Source organism: Tachypleus tridentatus, chromosome 2 (assembly GCF_004210375.1).
Source record: "Tachypleus tridentatus isolate NWPU-2018 chromosome 2, ASM421037v1, whole genome shotgun sequence".
In the NCBI taxonomy this organism is placed as follows: Eukaryota; Metazoa; Arthropoda; class Merostomata; order Xiphosura; family Limulidae; genus Tachypleus; species Tachypleus tridentatus.
In genome coordinates, this window is record NC_134826.1 from 30,098,968 (window position 1) to 30,116,919 (window position 17,952).

The 17,952-nt window shown below is 35.7% G+C and overlaps 1 protein-coding gene across 7 annotated transcripts in view; it reads right to left on the minus strand.

Annotated features, from left to right (window-relative positions):
• Positions 1–17,952, minus strand: part of TBC1D5 (TBC1 domain family member 5) — a 164,354-nt gene that overhangs the window by 142,473 nt on the left and 3,929 nt on the right. For 4 of the 7 annotated variants that reach the window (XM_076482280.1, XM_076482319.1, XM_076482265.1 and 1 more), the window contains exons 2-3: positions 7,535–7,655; positions 2,067–2,175 (exon numbers count right to left, since the gene is read on the minus strand). In XM_076482280.1, the coding sequence (XP_076338395.1) occupies positions 2,067–2,175; positions 7,535–7,587 (162 nt within the window). In that variant the 5' untranslated portion in view covers positions 7,588–7,655. Of the gene's footprint in view, positions 1–2,066; positions 2,176–7,534; positions 7,656–10,302; positions 10,362–17,545; positions 17,732–17,952 lie in introns of all 7 variants that reach the window. The other 3 variants (XM_076482290.1, XM_076482300.1, XM_076482309.1) reach the window with 2 other exon arrangements.

Below are 17,952 nucleotides of genomic sequence, written 5' to 3' on the forward strand. Positions count from 1 at the left end.
ATGGAAACAGTAATTGAAGCATGTCTAGACTCTCCATGAGACAAAGGATCCACCAAAGAAGCATAGTTTGTTGTTGCATTGATTCCACATTGAATTATAAAGTCTCATGATTATTACCAAAAAACAAACATGGAACAAAGCAGCATCATTCCCAAGAAAGTCTCGACAACAAAGAAATCACACGTGTAAGAATAAAACCAAAGAAGACAAATGTACCAACACAGAAGTAATCAGAGAGATGTTATTCCAAAAAAAAATCTTAAGGAACTCTGTGGATTGCCTCGAAAAGAAAATGTATGGTAGACAAGTACCATAGGAAAATTGGCATGGTAACACAAATGTAGGAAAAATGGGAGTGAGTTAAGCAAATAGAATGATCAAGGTCTGCCCCACACATACAAACAAAATAAATTCTAACTGTTGAGAATAAAGAAACAAATATTCAACCAAATGTTAGGTCAAGGCAAACAGATCCAAAGCCCAATGAGAGTAAGGTATGCAGACACCATCAGCCATCTGATAAATTCAGCATGAATTTTAATATCTGGGAAAGAGAAGAAAACCAAATACTCAGGGGGTGAGGTATCATTTAACAAAAAAAAAAAAAAAGAAGGGAATCATATGAAATTTGAGAATCATAACTGAGAAATCTTGTCTAAAAAAACCATATTAGGCCTAGCTGATTATGCATTAAAGGCATAGGAAAATGTGGCAAAATTAAGAGGAGGAAAAAGGCTGTCAAAATCCTTATTGACATGTACAGGTCCTGTATGTTCAGAAGGAATACAAGAATGATCAGGAAGAAATGGCTGAATCATGTAGCAATCAATCTTATGGAGATAATAGCCAATAATCCCAAAGTAGATTCACCCCCATCTGTAGCCTGTGTGTGTGTGCTAATAAAATGAATTACCTCCAAAATAGTAATCTGAACTACACAATCATAGTGTAGCAATGAAAAGTCAAATACAATCAGCTAATCAGAAGAAAATGACAGAGTTGGAAAATAAGTTATCTGAAAAATTAACTTTTGAAAAACAAAATCCAATCCACTTCAGAATGATATTTTAAAAAATCACAAAAAAAAAGAAACACAATCAAATTACACTACAAAAATGTCACAACATGACTTGTGCCTGGCAAAGAGTAATAGTTTGGTAGAATTAAATAGTGAAAGTCACATGCATCAGGAGAGTCTGTTGCACTTATACTGGTGAAGGGTTGTTGCATGATGATTTACATGTAAGATTCAGTTTAACCAATTAATTATAAGGCATACAAGAACTCAAGGCTTGTGGCATGCAAAACAACTGTCTACATACACAGGGCAGCACTGGACAAAAATAGCTATTTATGTGAGTAGAGGTAACATACCATGTCAGAAATCACAGAGCCCATGTAGTGTGATTTAAAAGGTCATATTTATTTTGTCTTTATGACAATATTTGTAACCAAATCAAAAGAGGTTTACAGTTGAACCTGTTACTGATAACTTACATCCAAATCATCATGAAAAACAATGACTGAAAAAATAATAACTATTTAAACTACTATATACAAATTTCACAATGAAATACTTCTTATTTTTCACATACAAGTCTAACTTAATGTACACTGCACCATTTGAATGACAAAAAATTAAACTACATTTTACTAAAATTTGGTGTATAATCAATAAATAGGATTTTAATTTCATATTTTTTTTATCATGACCCTACATTTTCTAGTCTGAAAGCTTTGTATCACATCTCATTGTAAGTATTGTATGTTAAATTAGAAATATGTTTAATATTTTTTATACAGCTTCTACTTAATATATATTTCAAACTTTATTTTTGATCTCTGAAAAAAATAATGTTAATTTCAAAAGTATGTATATTTGTTTTGAATGAGTTATATAGCAGGGACTTTTTTATTTTTATTAGACAATGTTGCAACTGCCCTCTTGTGACAGTGATTCAACTCATTTCCAAAATTATAAGAATAAATTTTCTAAGTGTACTGCTGTTCTCATGCTTGTTACATATCTTTTCCCTGCTAACAATTTTAAAACACTGAAAACTTACCCGCCAACAAACACTTCGAAACGCACAACTTCCCAGTTGTCCTTTGAGCCCAATATTTCTCAGCTTCTCAAGATAAAACTTGTTACCAAAGAGTTCTTCCCATTCATCACTATTAATAAAAGCAATCAGTATAGCTTCACAATGACAATCATATACTAAATATTAACATTAAACAAATATAAAATGTCCAAATTTCTTTCCACTGATTACATTTTAAAATGTTGTTGTTATTTGGCATTTCATGGTGCAAAGGAACTAGGCTATCTGCACCAAACAACCAGTACAAAAAATAAAATAACAGTGATTGTATTATAAAGTGTAAAGGGAAAATACATGGAATTAAGTGGCCTGGAATTCAATAAAAACAAGACAGAAGTAGATTATAAAGAGAAATGAGCCAGTCAGTTTTGAATATTGATGAAAATAGGGCAAGAACTAACATAAAGTGATTCCAAGAGCAGTAGAGAGCTATGCAAGTCAGTATAAATAGTACAGTTCATGTACTGCATAGCTTCTACATGATCCAGGGCAAAAAAAGTGACATACAATTCAGCAGTGAACACAAAAACTATAAAAGGGAGCTTGCATGCAACCACAAATCATGGAAGATCCCATAGAGTCACCTAATTTCGAACTATCTGTATAATCAGTAATGAACGAATGGTTCAAAAGATGTTTGGAAAATAAAAGACTGTATTTCCAATCAGGAGTATCCACCTTCTTCAGATGACTCAAAGAAAGGCCACACTTGGGGATGGTAATAAACCATGATGGGATGGGCTGACCTGTGGAGACAACATCTTCCAAGGAAAGACCCAATTCAGCCAACTGCAACTGGATACGAAGGCCAAAAGGAACAATGGCAGACTATCTAATTTCAAAACGTATGGCCTAAAGAGAATAGAAAGCACAACCCTAGATGGGATGCTGTGGTGAGGATCACAGTTTTGAAGCATACGGTAAAGGTTCACAAGACTCAGTGAACAAACTCAGAACTGGAGAAGTGCAGAAAGCTTCTAAAAAGAGCTGAAGCCCATAATGGTGAATAGGGTCCACCATCTTCAAGACTAAGGTTCTGGCAGAGCCACAGACCAAAGATCCATAGTCCAGTTTTGATTAAGTGAGGGCACAATAGATCTTGAGCACAGAACATTGATCTGTTCCCCAAGAGGTGGAAGAGAAGACATGGAGGATGTTCAAGTGCCCTTATATGCCTGATGTGTAGCTGTTTGATGCGTGGAGTGAAAATCAGCATAGTCAAATATAAGATCCAAGAAATTTGCCTTGGGGACCACAGGAAGTAACATTCCAGCGAGACAGAGCTTGAGATCAGAGTGAATACCCTATTGGTGGCAAAAGTGCATACAGACAGTTTTAAAGAGAGAAAAGGTAATACGATTTGCTGTGGTCTACTTTAGTAAATGATTGAGGGCAGTTTATAGCTGCTGCTCAATAAACATCCTGCTCGATGATGGACACAAGACGTGCAAGTCATTAACATAGAGTCTCTTTGCAACTGTAGAGGGGGAGTTGTCAAATAACAGCATAAATATTTATAATGAAAAGTGTGACACTTAAGACACAGCCCTGAGGGACTCCAAGTTCCTGTGGGAAAGAATGGGAAAGTATCAAACAAACACAAACTTGGAATTGCTGGTCCATTAAAAAAAAATTGAAAAAATGGGCAAATGGCCATGCAACCCATATGAATCGATGTTTTGCAAAATGCCATACTTCCAAGTAATATCATAAGCTTTCTCAAAGTAAAACAAAAACAGAAACACGATGTTACCACTTGAGAAAAGCTTCCCTAACTGATGTTTCAAGTCAAATCAGGTGGTCCATGATGGAGAGCTTTCATAGAAACCAACACTGGGTGGGCAGGATAAGGTTGCTTGATTCAAGAAATCAAACAAGATGAGCATTAATCATCTTACAGAGATAGTTTGCCAGAGTAATTGAACAGTAATTTGAAGGAATCTTGGAATCCTTTCCAAGCTTGGGAAAAAGGACAATAGCCCAGTGCCAAGAATCAGTAAAAGCATTCTCCTGCCATATCTGCCAGAGGCAGGAGAGAGATGGTGCAGCATCTCACAGTGAATATCATCAGGTCCAACTGATGTACTGCCAGGTCAATAAAGAGTAAGATTGAGTTCTACCAGTGTAAAGGTGCAATTATAGTCGCATAGACAATCAGCCCAAAAGGAAAGAGATGATCATTCTGCTCAATTCTTGATGACTAAGAAGGTGGGGATAAAGCAGAAGTGTTAGATACATGAGAAAAGCTTTGACCAAGAGTATTGGCAATCAACAACTTCCTGGCCATCAGAAAACAAGACTGAATGGGGGGAGAAGTATACTGCCCTCTGACCTTCCAAATCTTTTCCCATATGACTTTGGAACTGGTGGTAGAAGAGGTGCTATATGTGTACTTAATCCAAGATTCCTTCTGGCTTTAATGTCTGACATGCCAAGGAATACACTGAGCAGCTGCCAAGACAGCAGTCAATCACTGCTGCCAAGCAGTAGTCTATCAGTGGCTTACAGGTGACAGCAGGATCAAGTTCTGAGAGAGCAGTGAAAGAGGGCAAGTTGGTCTGTTCCAACTTTTATCAATGCATGCAGGATGGGCAGCATTGACAACAGTCGGTATCTATCAAAATGACAGGAAAAAGATAATTGCCCTGTGGGTTACTGTCAACCCTCCAAAAAAGTGAGAAAAAAGTGAAGGGGAGCACATAGAGAGATCAATAGCAGTAAAAGATTGATTAGGTGTGTGAAAATAAGTGTAAAAACCAGTATTAAAGAGGGAAAGATGGTGATCCAAAAGCACACATTCTATGGAACAACCCATCCCATCAATATCAGCACCATTATGTCCATTAAAATCCCCCAGGATTAAAAAAGGAAATGGTAACTGTTCAATAAGGGCATCAAAGTCTAACTGATCCTAGATATCTCCAGGAGACAAGCAAAGAGTGTGCTGAGTGGGAAAAATAGGATGGGCACATGTTGATGAACCTGCAGTGCCACCCTTCCATGCACTCATGCATGACATAACCTGCTATTTTAGTACAAAGAAAACTGCAGAAAGGTGACTGCATCTGCAGGTTCCAGATATGCTTATTGCAAGGAGAGATGCATAGGATGATAAGAATCAATAGAATCCTTAATGTCATCTATATTCAAACAAAAAGTTCAACAGTTCCACTGTATTAAAGAGGACATTTTTATTTACGAAGAGAAGAATGGAGCAGGGAGGGCTGCTGTTTTCAACCACGTTTTTTTTTCTTTATTGGATGGAGGTCTATTGACTCTCACTGATCCTGCCCTGAGTAGAGTAGGTAGGCCTCTATCTGTGGACAAAGATTCCAGCAACTGAGGGCATGAATGAAAAATTGTTTTGCATCTCTGGACTGGAAAAAAAGATGGACTCGAGGAAATGCCTGAACCCAAAGCCATAGGAAGTGGACTTGAGCAGCCATCAAAGAAATGGCAGGGACAGAGATGGGAGTAGACACAGACTCATCAACTCTTTTAATCATAAAGGGCAAAAGACTCTTCAGATGTTTTGCAAACAACTCTGCTGGAGGCATAGAAATATCTGTCTGCACTCCCACTGTAGCAGTGGAATGGAGTGCATCAGCATATATCAAAGATGGATTGGAGGACAATAACTTCCAAGACTTTGAGTAGAAGATATTGTTTACAGTCTTCAAATGTTGCACCTCTTTCTCCTCCACCCACTTATGGCAAGAACTAGAGTAAGAGGGGTGTGAACCATTACAGTTAACACAGCATGTTTCCAGTTCATACTTGTAGGCTTCATGGTCTTTGCCACCAAAACGAGCACACACTAAAAAACCACAACATGATGTCATCAAGTGACTAAACCATTTACACTGGAAACATCTCAGAGGTTTAGGAATGTATGGCCATACCTCACAGTTCAGATAACCTGCCTTGACTGTGGCAGGCAGATGTCAAAATAAGAACATTAGTAGGCACTGTAATTCTTTATGAGTAGAGATTTGGCACACCCCAGATATGCCTTTGCTGGAAAACCAGTAAGGATCTCCAAATTTGGAATGTTCTTCAAGTCCCTCTCAATAATAACTCTTCTTGAGTAATTCAGGGTAGCATGGGGAACAACCTCAATGGGTATGTTCCCAATAAATACTCCTTGAATTCAGGTGCATTGTGGTGAAGATGTTTCCACCAAGATGTCTCCTGAGTGCAGCTTCCTTTCTGACTTGGGAGAGCAACCAAGACCTTCTAATTCCTTTTGAATGAAAAAGGGGGATATCTGCCCTAAATATTTCTCAGACATTGAATGCAGAATGAGAAATCCAGGTGTTGAGTCCAACTTTGATGGTGACTATATAACAGAATCATCCATATGTGGTGATTTTCTGATAATCTGTTTTTTTCTGATTTTTCATTTTTATTTTTTTGCTCATGAATGAGAGTATCCATAATAAGATAAAAACATTTCAGTGCCCATTCTCCCCACCCACCATGTAAGCCCTACAAGAGGACACATTGCATTGCCAAAAGAGGATACTGCTACAACACCAGGGTTTCATGAGCACCATACCCAAACAACCACGTTAGACACAATGTCCACAACACCTGTTGAGAATGTCCAGCAGTGACTGGTTGACCCTAGCCCAAGTGGACCACCTGATTGACTCTGGGAGGTAAGTATCCCAAGGTCACCCATCTATACGAATTCAAGACCAAAGTGATGTGTTAGGGTTGAACCCTCAACCACCAAGAACTTCTTCTCCCCTTCAAGGGTAGCCATACACAGCAAACACGTGGATGGATGTTCAGATTCCAGAGTAGGTAAACTGAAACTACAGAATCTATTCTGGAAGGTTCCCTCACCAGGTATATGAATCCACCTCAATGGGAAAAAATGTAATTATATACTTAATGAACTTATATGTCTAATTAAGGTGTTTTACAAATGAAAATTCACACACACAAATGCATTTGTACACTTTTTAACATCTTTTTCTTTTACCTCTTTACACTAGAGCCTCAACTTCACCCTTATAGTTAATCATTCATATCAAATATATTTTTTCAATATAAACATACAGATTTTTGAAACTTTTAAAAGTGCTTAAACATTTTACAATAAATTCAAAGTAAAACTTATTTACAAAAATATTTTAAAAAAGGAGCTCATTTTTCTCAAATGTCTAATTCTGTGAAATTTGTAGAATTTTGTTAAAATATTAGAATTAAATTCAAATATTTTAACCCTTGTATAGTGGATGTATTTTCATCAAAACATCAAATTCTACCAAACATTTCAAATTGTTGTTCTTTACTATATGTTTTCAATTAAAAACATATGATCAAAGCTTCCATTAAAAAGTTTCCAAAATGCTAAATGTTTTGCAAAATTGTTTTAACTGCATTTCTGACTCAATTCATACACAAATCATAATACATACTTGTATGAGGCAGCTGAATTTTGCCCTCTCACTTTTTCATCATTTTCATCCATTGGACCAGGAACTGCAAAAACTGCTTACTTTCCGACCTTAGTTTCAGTACGTATTCAAATAACATTTACTGTAAGGACAAAATAAAATATAAACTTTAGTTGAATCTAATGAAATTCAGACAGAAAATAATAAATAAATAAACCATTACTGAATGACCTTAGCCAAAACTTTCATAAACCACAAAAATACATGTATGTATGTTTTGCCATGTCAACATTTACTTGCTTTTACAAAGGGAAACCCAAAGGTTTAAATATCTTAGCATCCAAAACCTTCAGGATGAGAAATTATGAGAATTCTACTATTCCATTCAAAGATTTTGACCACATCACAGCAGATCATACAATGGCTCCAAGTTGATATTTTCACATGCAAACTTTTAGGTCATATTGAGGATTCCTTTTATTTATATCTCATGTACTGAAAACAAGTCTAATTCTATTAATATATAAAGATTACACTAGCTTTTATACCCTTTTCAGTTTGATCCTGCATGACAGGTATTCAAATTGTGTATTTACTTATTTGTATGTCAGATAAATTTAGCACCAGCGAAAACACAAGCTCTCTATCTATTGTGAAATCCTGCTAATATTCTTACACACAAATATTTTAATTTCATATTATATGGTATAAGTATCAAAATTAATAGGGTTACATTTTGTAAACAAATATTTTGCTACTTCAAAAACACATTACAGACTAAGAAAAGGGTTTGATTTTAACTGGAAAAGATTCAATATCCATAAAAGTTGTGATATAGAATGTGTGTAACACAGTGCTCACAGTTTGTAAGATATAACAGGTGCATATAGTGTTGTTTTTTTTGAGAATTTAAGACCAGCATGCAGATTTTGAAAAGTCAGCAGTCTAGATATGCAACTTGTATGTAGAGTTTATAGGATTGAGGAGAAACTGGAGGCTATCCTAAAAAGGGTAGGGGGCAATGAATAAAGAATGCTAAAGTATGGAAAACAGCAACAGAATTTAAAGAGAATATTACATTTTTGCAATACAATCGTTATTGAGGTATTTCAGAAATTAAAAGCATTACTAACAGAGCTAATAATACTGCCATGACTTAATCATGAGGATGAAATTTTATGTAGGTCACTAGGGCTAAAAGCTAGACCTAAATTAATTGGTAAGGGGATGCAGTTTGGTTGGATGGAATTATGAGATCAGTTAAGTGAAAGAAAGGAGCTTTTCAAAATGAATGACTTACATTTAAATAGGGAACAAGCCAACTCATTTGCATGAATTACAAATTTAACTGTAATGGCAACTTTAAACTAGGTGTAAGGAGAGGCAAGGAACAGAATAATGAAGAAAAAATAAAATGTACAAAACTACAATATAGGAAGAAAGTACAAAGTAGTTTAAATGATAGGCCAACTTATTACATGTGTGATGCTAGAAGTTTTAGATATAAAATGAATTAAAGTGCTAATAAGAAGAGAAACTTCTGTTTACTGTAATAACTGAGACATGTTTAAATGCAGACATTTTTGATGATAGGAGTTTACTGTAGCATACAGGGTTATAAGTTGTTTAATGCTAATAAAGTTCTAAAATGGTGACATTCATGGACAAAATGAAAAGATTTCAATCCAAACCACAATATACCAAAATCTCAATCCCAGTGAGAAAGACTGTAGAAAAACCTTCTATAGACAGAAATGTGGAAAAAACTAAAATGGATTTAACAAACACATAGAGCAGCTAGGACAAAAGAGACTGTAAATAGATGTTTAATTCCAGTCAAAAACCACGTGGCATCAGGTATACACAACTTCCAAGTCATGACAGGAAGAAGATTCATATAATCTTCACCTCAAGTTGAATAGAATGGAATTATATACTTCTCAAACTGATCTAAAAAATGGGGCATGTGTGTACAAATTCACAACCACCCATACATCTGGAAACTTGACATCTAGATGGCAAGATGAAGAAATGTGCAATGTGGCAAGGCATATATCAAACTCAATCAGATAACAGCTCCACAGCATCATCTTTAGGGAGGGGTGAACTGTAACATGATGGATCTACACTATAACATCATCATCCTCTGGACAGTACCTCACAAAAGTTGATGTGCAACATCACCTTTCACCAGAACATCATTTTCAGGTGGTGAAAACTCTGAGGTGGAGTACAAGAAAGAGAACCTTCACCCCAAACATCATCATGTTCCAGATATGATAGCACACAATCTGGAATTCACATTCATGTAAAATCAACCTGCAGGACCCACCATATGGAGGTGGACATGATGAAGCAAAATGTTTAAACTGATTTAGAATGAGGAAACACAACCAACACATGTGAGGATTTACATTGACTGGTCCAGTTCTAATCCACTTGTTGAGAAACAGCATCCAAGTAATGGTAGAATGATGGATCTCACCAATGATTTATTTAGTTGAAGAGACAGCAGGGATGGGCAGCTCTCTCCTTCTACTTTAGGTAAGTAAGTTCAGAATGGGCATATTTCATGATGAAAACCTTGTAATCCTATTGAACCCCCCCCCTATCCCAACAGTGTGCATTACTGTTATTAGCCCTAGGTTTACATGTTGGTCATACAGAGTAAATTTGAAACAGATATCATATCAGGGCAGGCAATGCTCCCCACTGAGTGGGATCCTAAACCTAAATGGGACATGCCACTAGAACAAATAATAAATAAAACAAACAGAAAAAAAACTTACCTAGTCACGGCTGCACAGAAGTTTGAAGGATGGCAACTTGCATGGAAGAAACTGCCACCCTGTAAGGATAAAAGGAGATAAACATATGTAATCCACATGTTTGACTGAAGTATTTCCTCCAAAAAATGATACAGATGAGACACCAGAAAAATTGTAAAAGGAATGATCTGGCATGACAGCACCTAGAACAAATCTTGATGCTGAAATATGCCCAAAAGAGAATGCATAAAACTGATACACAATCACCCCAAAGTGGACAAACCAAAGATAGAAAATGGACTGACAGGAAATAGAAATATGCAGATAAGAACTCAAGATACCTACCTTAGTCATCTACAGTTCAATATAAAAATCCCACCTCAGCATGAGAAAGGATTCCATGACAAAGCAGGTAAGATTTTAAAACTGACTGAGGCAGGTCTGGGTCCTGCCAATCCCTAGTTTTCTTGGAGACAACAACATGCCTGCAGTAAAAACATGGGAAAGGCTGCCTGACAAACTCAATAGCTATAGGTTGTAGAAGAATCTGCACAGCCACAGATTGATGCTAATTGGTAACAGGATCCAAAGGGAATAGGAAAGATATCAGTACTAAAGACAACAAAGTAGAAAGTAAATGAGTGAAGAGTTCTTCTGTCACGATCAGAATCATCCAAGAATTGGTAGTTAATTCTCACCATACTGGAACAAAATAGGGCAAATGCACCCACCCAGTACCAGAAAACATATGATGGTCACTGAAACAGTTGATGATGATGAATCCAACATCAAGAGGCACTATGAAATCTCGAACTTCTAGTGGTAAGAACTGGTAAAGAACAGGATTGTGCAGAACAAAAAAATGGTTATGAGAGAGAACATGAGATGAGAAGGAGAGAAATTAGCAACCAAATGATCAAATGTTATCTCACAGATTCCACAAACTCAGGAATATCTCTAAACACAGACTGATGATGAAAAGAGACCATCCATAAGCCACAAGGATATCTGAAATGCAGATGAATCTTTGACAAGACAGCATCCCTCTCAATAAGATCCTAAGAGCAAAGAACCCACTTGTGAAGGGACAGAGCTGAGGAAGACGACTGCACCAATGTAGAGATAATAAGAGAAAGGGTATCCCCAAAAAACTCCTTAAAAAATTGGTAGAATGCCTCATAAAGGAGGTGTATGATAGACAAGTACCACAGAAGAGCTGTAAGGGTAAGAAGAAGATGGAAAAACTGATCATGGGAGAAACACTATCAATGAGATTCCAACTGCTGAAAGCTAAGAAATGGTTGATAAACTTGATAATAAGCCAAAATATAATGATAAGAAGCACATGGAGGATAAGACACTATTGTCAAATGTGAAATGAAATTCTTAGCATGAACCTTAATATCAGGAAAAAGAGGAAAAACTAGGGGCTCTGAAGACCAGGTGTCATGTAACAAAAAAGAAATAAAATCACAAAAGCTACTGAAATTGATAAATCAGAACACACCTAAGAAATAATACCCAGAAAGCCTAAGTGAGGCTTGGCAGATTCCACAGCAGAGGCATAAGAAAGCACAGCATAATTAGATGAGAAGGAAAGGCTGTCAAAATCCTCCTTGTCACGAACAGGCTTGTACAATTCAGGTAGAAGCCCAACAGTGTTTGGGGAAGAAAGCTGATTCTCATAATGATCAATCTCCTGACAAATGATAATTGAAAACAAATTCCCAGTTTTATAAGCCTATTTATTTACTTACTTCAAACATTCAGATTTAATTTTCATTGAAAATTTTGGATTTTCTAGCATTTATTAACAAGCACTTCAATTTTTTAAACCCACTTTATTTAATATCACTAAGAACTAAACATTTCCATTAAAAATTTTCTGTAAGTCATTAGTTTTACTGGCACTATAATTCATCTACATAATTAAAAATACACTTCCTACTACCAAAACTGTATTTTGTTGAACAAATACCAAAAAGAAACAACTACTTTGGTGCAAGAGTTTTTTTTTCCTCACAAAAATACATGTAAATAGAAAATGTGTAACTGATGATTAAATCATGACCAGTGTACTGCCAAAACAAAGCGAACTTGATATAAAAACACTGAAATATGGGCCTTAGTTCATTAGTTATATATCTAGTAATCTTTAAGTAACAAGCATATTTAATGTGAATGATGAAACTATTAAGTTAATATTTTATAAAAATAAAAACATCTTATACTACAGTGCTAACTTGCATATTTTTTTCCTTCTTTTTAGCTAACTGTTGATCCTTTTCAGAAATGTTCATCATGCTTAAAATAATTAACTTTTAACGGTTGTTATGGAAACTAAATTATTATTAAATATCAAAGCAGTGGTTCCCAACCAGGGATGTGAGATAGCGTTCCAGGGGGTGTGAGATAACATTTGTTTTGGCCACCTTCACCTTTATTAAATAAATAAATTACTGTGAGGGGTGCAAGAACATATTAAAATTTTTTAGGGGTGTGGGGCATAAAAAAGGTTGGGAACCACTGTATTAAAGCAACAAATAAATCAAATAATAACTTTTAAGTTAAACAGTCATGTATATCCAATAATAAGGCCCCTCTTCAAGAAAAAATTTTTTACACCATATACAAAGACACTTCTAATTTCATACACAAAAATCTCCACATACAGTATGTACCAACATTTGCAGCTCCCAAGTTGGTTTTGTCTCATAAGGCATCTGGTAGGGTTTCACCAAAATGGGATCCCTTGTCCTCATCTTTATATTGTGCTGCCTGCGTTCTGTTTTGCCTAACGTATCTGTGTAATGGCACAGCATATCTAGCACCTCCTTCTTCTCCTCGCCAGTCAGTTTTTCACTGATGTTGAAGTGTTTGTATGTCTCAACTTCACCAAGGGTACTTAGGCTTAGTAGGTTTTTATCTTATATAATAAGTCACTCTCTTCAAGTTCTGCTACTATGACAGCCACACTTACCTCAATATCTGAAATGACAGGCCATCTTCTCTGTTACAGTACCTCTTCAACAGACTGGTATGGTAAGTTTTCAATGATGTCGAGAAACCCACTTGTTGAGAAATTTATATGCAAAAACGGCTCCTTTGGGTTGAGAAAATATTTTACATAGAAGAGCGAACAACATTTCGACCTTCTTCGGTCATCGTCAGGTTCACAAAGAAAGAGGTAACTGACCGGAAGCTGACCACATAAACAAACGCAAAATTAAATAAGCTTTACTTATACAACAACTTAAACCCAAAATAAACCAATATAAAGGTGCCTTTATACCTATATTAATATAATAAAATAAATAAAATTATATATTCAAACATCTAATACCGCCCTCTACATTTCGACACACAGTTACACAACCCCTTTCAAACATGTGGTCAGCTTCCGGTCAGTTACCTCTTTCTTTGTGAACCTGACGATGACCGAAGAAGGTCGAAACGTTGTTCGCTCTTCTATAGTAAGTTTTGGTCATCCCATCCACTTTCACCTTATAGTCCATTTTGCTGACAACTTCCTGCACTTCAAAAGGTCCTTTGTATTATAGAGTGAGTTTGTCGTTGGCTGAAGGAAGCAAAACTAAAACCTTTCATATGATCCCAAAGCACTGATCCTTCCCATTCTTGCTATAAAAGTGCTGCTGACTGCCTTTATAGGTTTGATAGGTTCAGTACAGTATTCCTTTTGAGCCCTCCATTTTGTAAGTCAGTTTTTCCATTTTGTCTTGTACTTGATTTACTCTTGAGCACTGTCACAAAGTTTCTGTAGTGATGGGTCTCTCTTCTGTGCTCTCTTCAGCTTCCACAGACCTACCTTAGGGATGTCACTTTTAAAACCTCAAAGTAGCTTGATGTTTTGCTTGCTCTTCTTCCCTTGAACTCTTGTAGTGACTGTAGATGTCTCATCAGTCTTCTTTGGGTCTAGTTGTTCCAAACTTCTACTATCTGGTATGTTTCTAGTCACCAAGTCATAAATTGGTGCGTTCATATATGACCTAAAGGTAGAATGGAGTATCTACCTTTACTTTTGCTGTAGAGAACCTTCTCATTGTCCTATCAATTAAAACACATATTTACATTGCCTGCCATCACATCATCAGATACTAAATTGGTTTTCACTGCTACAGTACTGCACTTTGTCTCTCATAGGATCTCAACTTCCTTGTCCCCAATATAACCTTTGCCTACTGGCATGTTGCGAGTTGTTGACACCTCTCTATGTCTGTCATATGTACCAATCACTACAGACACTCTTATTCCATTCCCACTTGCTAATGTAAGCTGACCAGTCATGCATGCTTTAATCCTGGTGAAAGTACTTCCTTCTTATGGTAAATTTGACATGTTTTCTTGATTTTGTTTCTTCTGGCAACAGCATCCATGATAATAGTCACTCTTTTCTTGTTTCTCACCAACATCATCTTTGTAGGTAGTTTCAGTCACTTTACGTTGAGATTTCTATTGTTACATGTTGGTGATGGATTTGCACTCCTTTGCAGTGTGCCCTATTTTATAACAAATATAGAATCTCTTCTTCCTCTTATATGTTGAGTTTCTTTCACTTTTAGGAGTATCCTCTTTTTATTAAGTCATTTCTAGTTTCAACATTAACTGGTTATTCTTCAATTTGCCAGTTACACTCCCTCAATGGGCTATCATATACTGTTCTGCAAGCTTGTTAATCTCCTCCACATCTTTTAGTGCTCTCTCCTTTATAAACAGTGACACATCAATTGAGCACATGATCAAGAACTATTCATATATTAGTTAATCTGCCAGTCCCTCAAACCTATTTTCACATCTGACCATATCAGTTCATCTCGTGAAGTACTGCCATAGACATGCCACAAACTGAAATACAGTCTCTTCAGTGTCAGGTTTAACTTTTCTAACTTTCAGCAAAAACCTTCTTTGATAAGTTCATGGAATTCCAGTAAGACTATGTTTAACTTATTATAGTCCATGATTTCTTCTGATGTCATTCATGCATACACTTGTAAGCCTTTTCCTCAAACAAACTATCCAGTCAACTTTTTCAAAGTTCTGACTTTTGGTAAATCTTTTATATCTCTCCAGGAAAGCATTATTCTTGTCTTTCTGTTCATCAACTCTGGGCAGCTCAGATTGGCTGGCCATGACTCCATTTTCATTCTTAGATCCTTCCTGTTTATGTTGGTTGAACTGAGCAATTTCAATACATGCTTTTATTCCCTATATTTCCAGTCTTTCCTCTCTATCCTTTTCTTCATTCTCAATTTGTTCTCTCACTCTTTCATTTTCTTCTCTCTTCATTTCTTCTTTTTCTCTTTCTTCTACCACCATTTCTTCTCTTTCTTCTTCTCATCTCTGCATATGCTTTTCTCTTATTGTTGTTGAACAAACTCTTGTAATTCACTATCTTTCAGCCCAACACACTCAACTCTTTTGATCCACTTATCATAATCAATTGACAATATGGCATGATTTTAATTTCTACACCATTTTTGTCACCATTACAATTGTGCATATAGAGGCCTAGTTCTACTGTTGTTAATGTCTTATACTGCAGTTTATTATTATATAATCCTAGATAGCTTGAAAATTCAAGATCTTATGTATTGGTTGGAAATTCTTTGCAATAGGTATCTGTGACTTGTTGGCAATAAATGTTAACAATAAACAGACAATACACAATCCATTTGTTTTAAAATAATATATTCAAAACAAGTCATTAATAACAACATTAGGTATCACACTTGTATCCAAGCATACAGAAGGTGTAAGTATTCTGAATATCTTCTTACAAAACAAAATTTCTAAAAATAATGAGCCACATAATCATATAAGGTATCTGTAGTGATATCAGAAGCATGTCAATAAAATTCTGCATTATTATTGATGGCACAAGGTCATAAAAGGGAAGAAATATCAGTCTATTTGTGTATGCTATGCAACTGATGCATTTGATAATCTTCTAAGTCATTATAACGTCAATGTGTCAACAAACAACAGGACAGTCAATAAGTAAAATGATACAAGATGCAATGATTATGTTTTATCTGCCAATCAAATACCTAAGAGCACAGACTTATGATGGGATCAGTAATATGTTTGGAAAATATCAAAGCAGTCAGATAGAAATTAAGAAACTGGAATATTTAGCCAAATACACTTATTGTGTTGCAAATATCCCACATCTTTTAACCATAAAGGTTGTTCATACTGCCCCTACTCATCTCAAACCCATATATCCCATTTGCTGTTTCACCCATTATTCATCTGTTAAAGCAGCCTTACAGAATTATACTGTGTTGATTCCTTGCAGAGAGCATCTTGTCTGTTAACAGGAAAATGCATCCTTGATCTACTTGCTTCATCATCACCTGCCTAGAAAGCTTAAATCACTTCAGAGTTCCAATGTGAATGTTTCAAGTATGCTAAATTCTGTAAAGACTTTAGTGATAAACTATAAAACCTACACTGTAATCAGAAATTCACTGACACCTACACAGAAGCAAAAGAAAAAATAACAAAACTTAACCCCAACCCAATCTTTATTCCATGAGAAAAGTTCCTAAAAAGTATGACCAAGGTTCAGCACAATCATTTGTAACTGCAGAACAGTTGTATCTCATACAACTTTTCAAGGCAGTTGACAATGCTTTGGTAAACTTGCAAAATTACTTTATTTCATCTGACCTTAGTGCCTACAGAGACATGAGTAAACGGCTGTAGTAAAGCAATCCTGGAAAAAGACAAAGTTATATTAAAGATTGGAAACTTCAGTGAGGAGCATGTTTCTTCAAACAGAGAGACTGATTTCATCTGCATGCTCTTGTGAAACAGAACACTCTTTCAGTGCCCTCAATTGGTTAAAAACAAAGCTGTGGGCCACAATGACACAATAGCAGTTAAGCCATGTTACACTTTGTAGAGCCCACAATGACAAATTATCAATAACCTACCCACCACATGTGGCTGAGGAATTCATGAAATTGACAAATTCTTGATGCTATGTACCTGTGAAATTTTAAAACTGATCAAGCTACATGAACTATGAGCTTTTATGATAAGCAATCATCAAAATATTATTATTTATTATATTCAAAAATCAGTATTAATTAATTCTCCATTCTGACTTAATAATAATTTGTGTATTATGCATATGAAGTTAAGGTAACTTAATCACTTTATCTGCTTTATATTATTGAATAATATTATAGTTAGTATACGTGTATATGACTTATAAATCTATATATGTATTTTTTTGTACCTGCATTATGTATTCTGACACTGATTTATGTTTTGGCTTGTCCTTCCATTTTGTATAAGCAAATGACAGATCTGCCACCATATGATGGTGGCAATGTTAAACAGATACTACAGCTTCAAGTGCTATCAAATGGTTTATAAAACCATGATTAGACTAGTGTTCCTCTACAGAACCTAGACCTGGAACCTGTGGAAGAAAGAAGGTTTTTTTTTTAAATATACCAGAAATAAGAATGCTGAGATGGCTATTAGGCACATTAATAAAAGAAAACAAATAAAAAAGTTTAAGAAAATGGCAGGAGGCTGGACAATAGAAGAAAAAGTAAGAAAATTGAGTCTGAGGTTGTTTGGTCATGTGAAGAGAAAAAAACAACAAGCAGTAAGGAAAACATCAAAGCTGCCAATATC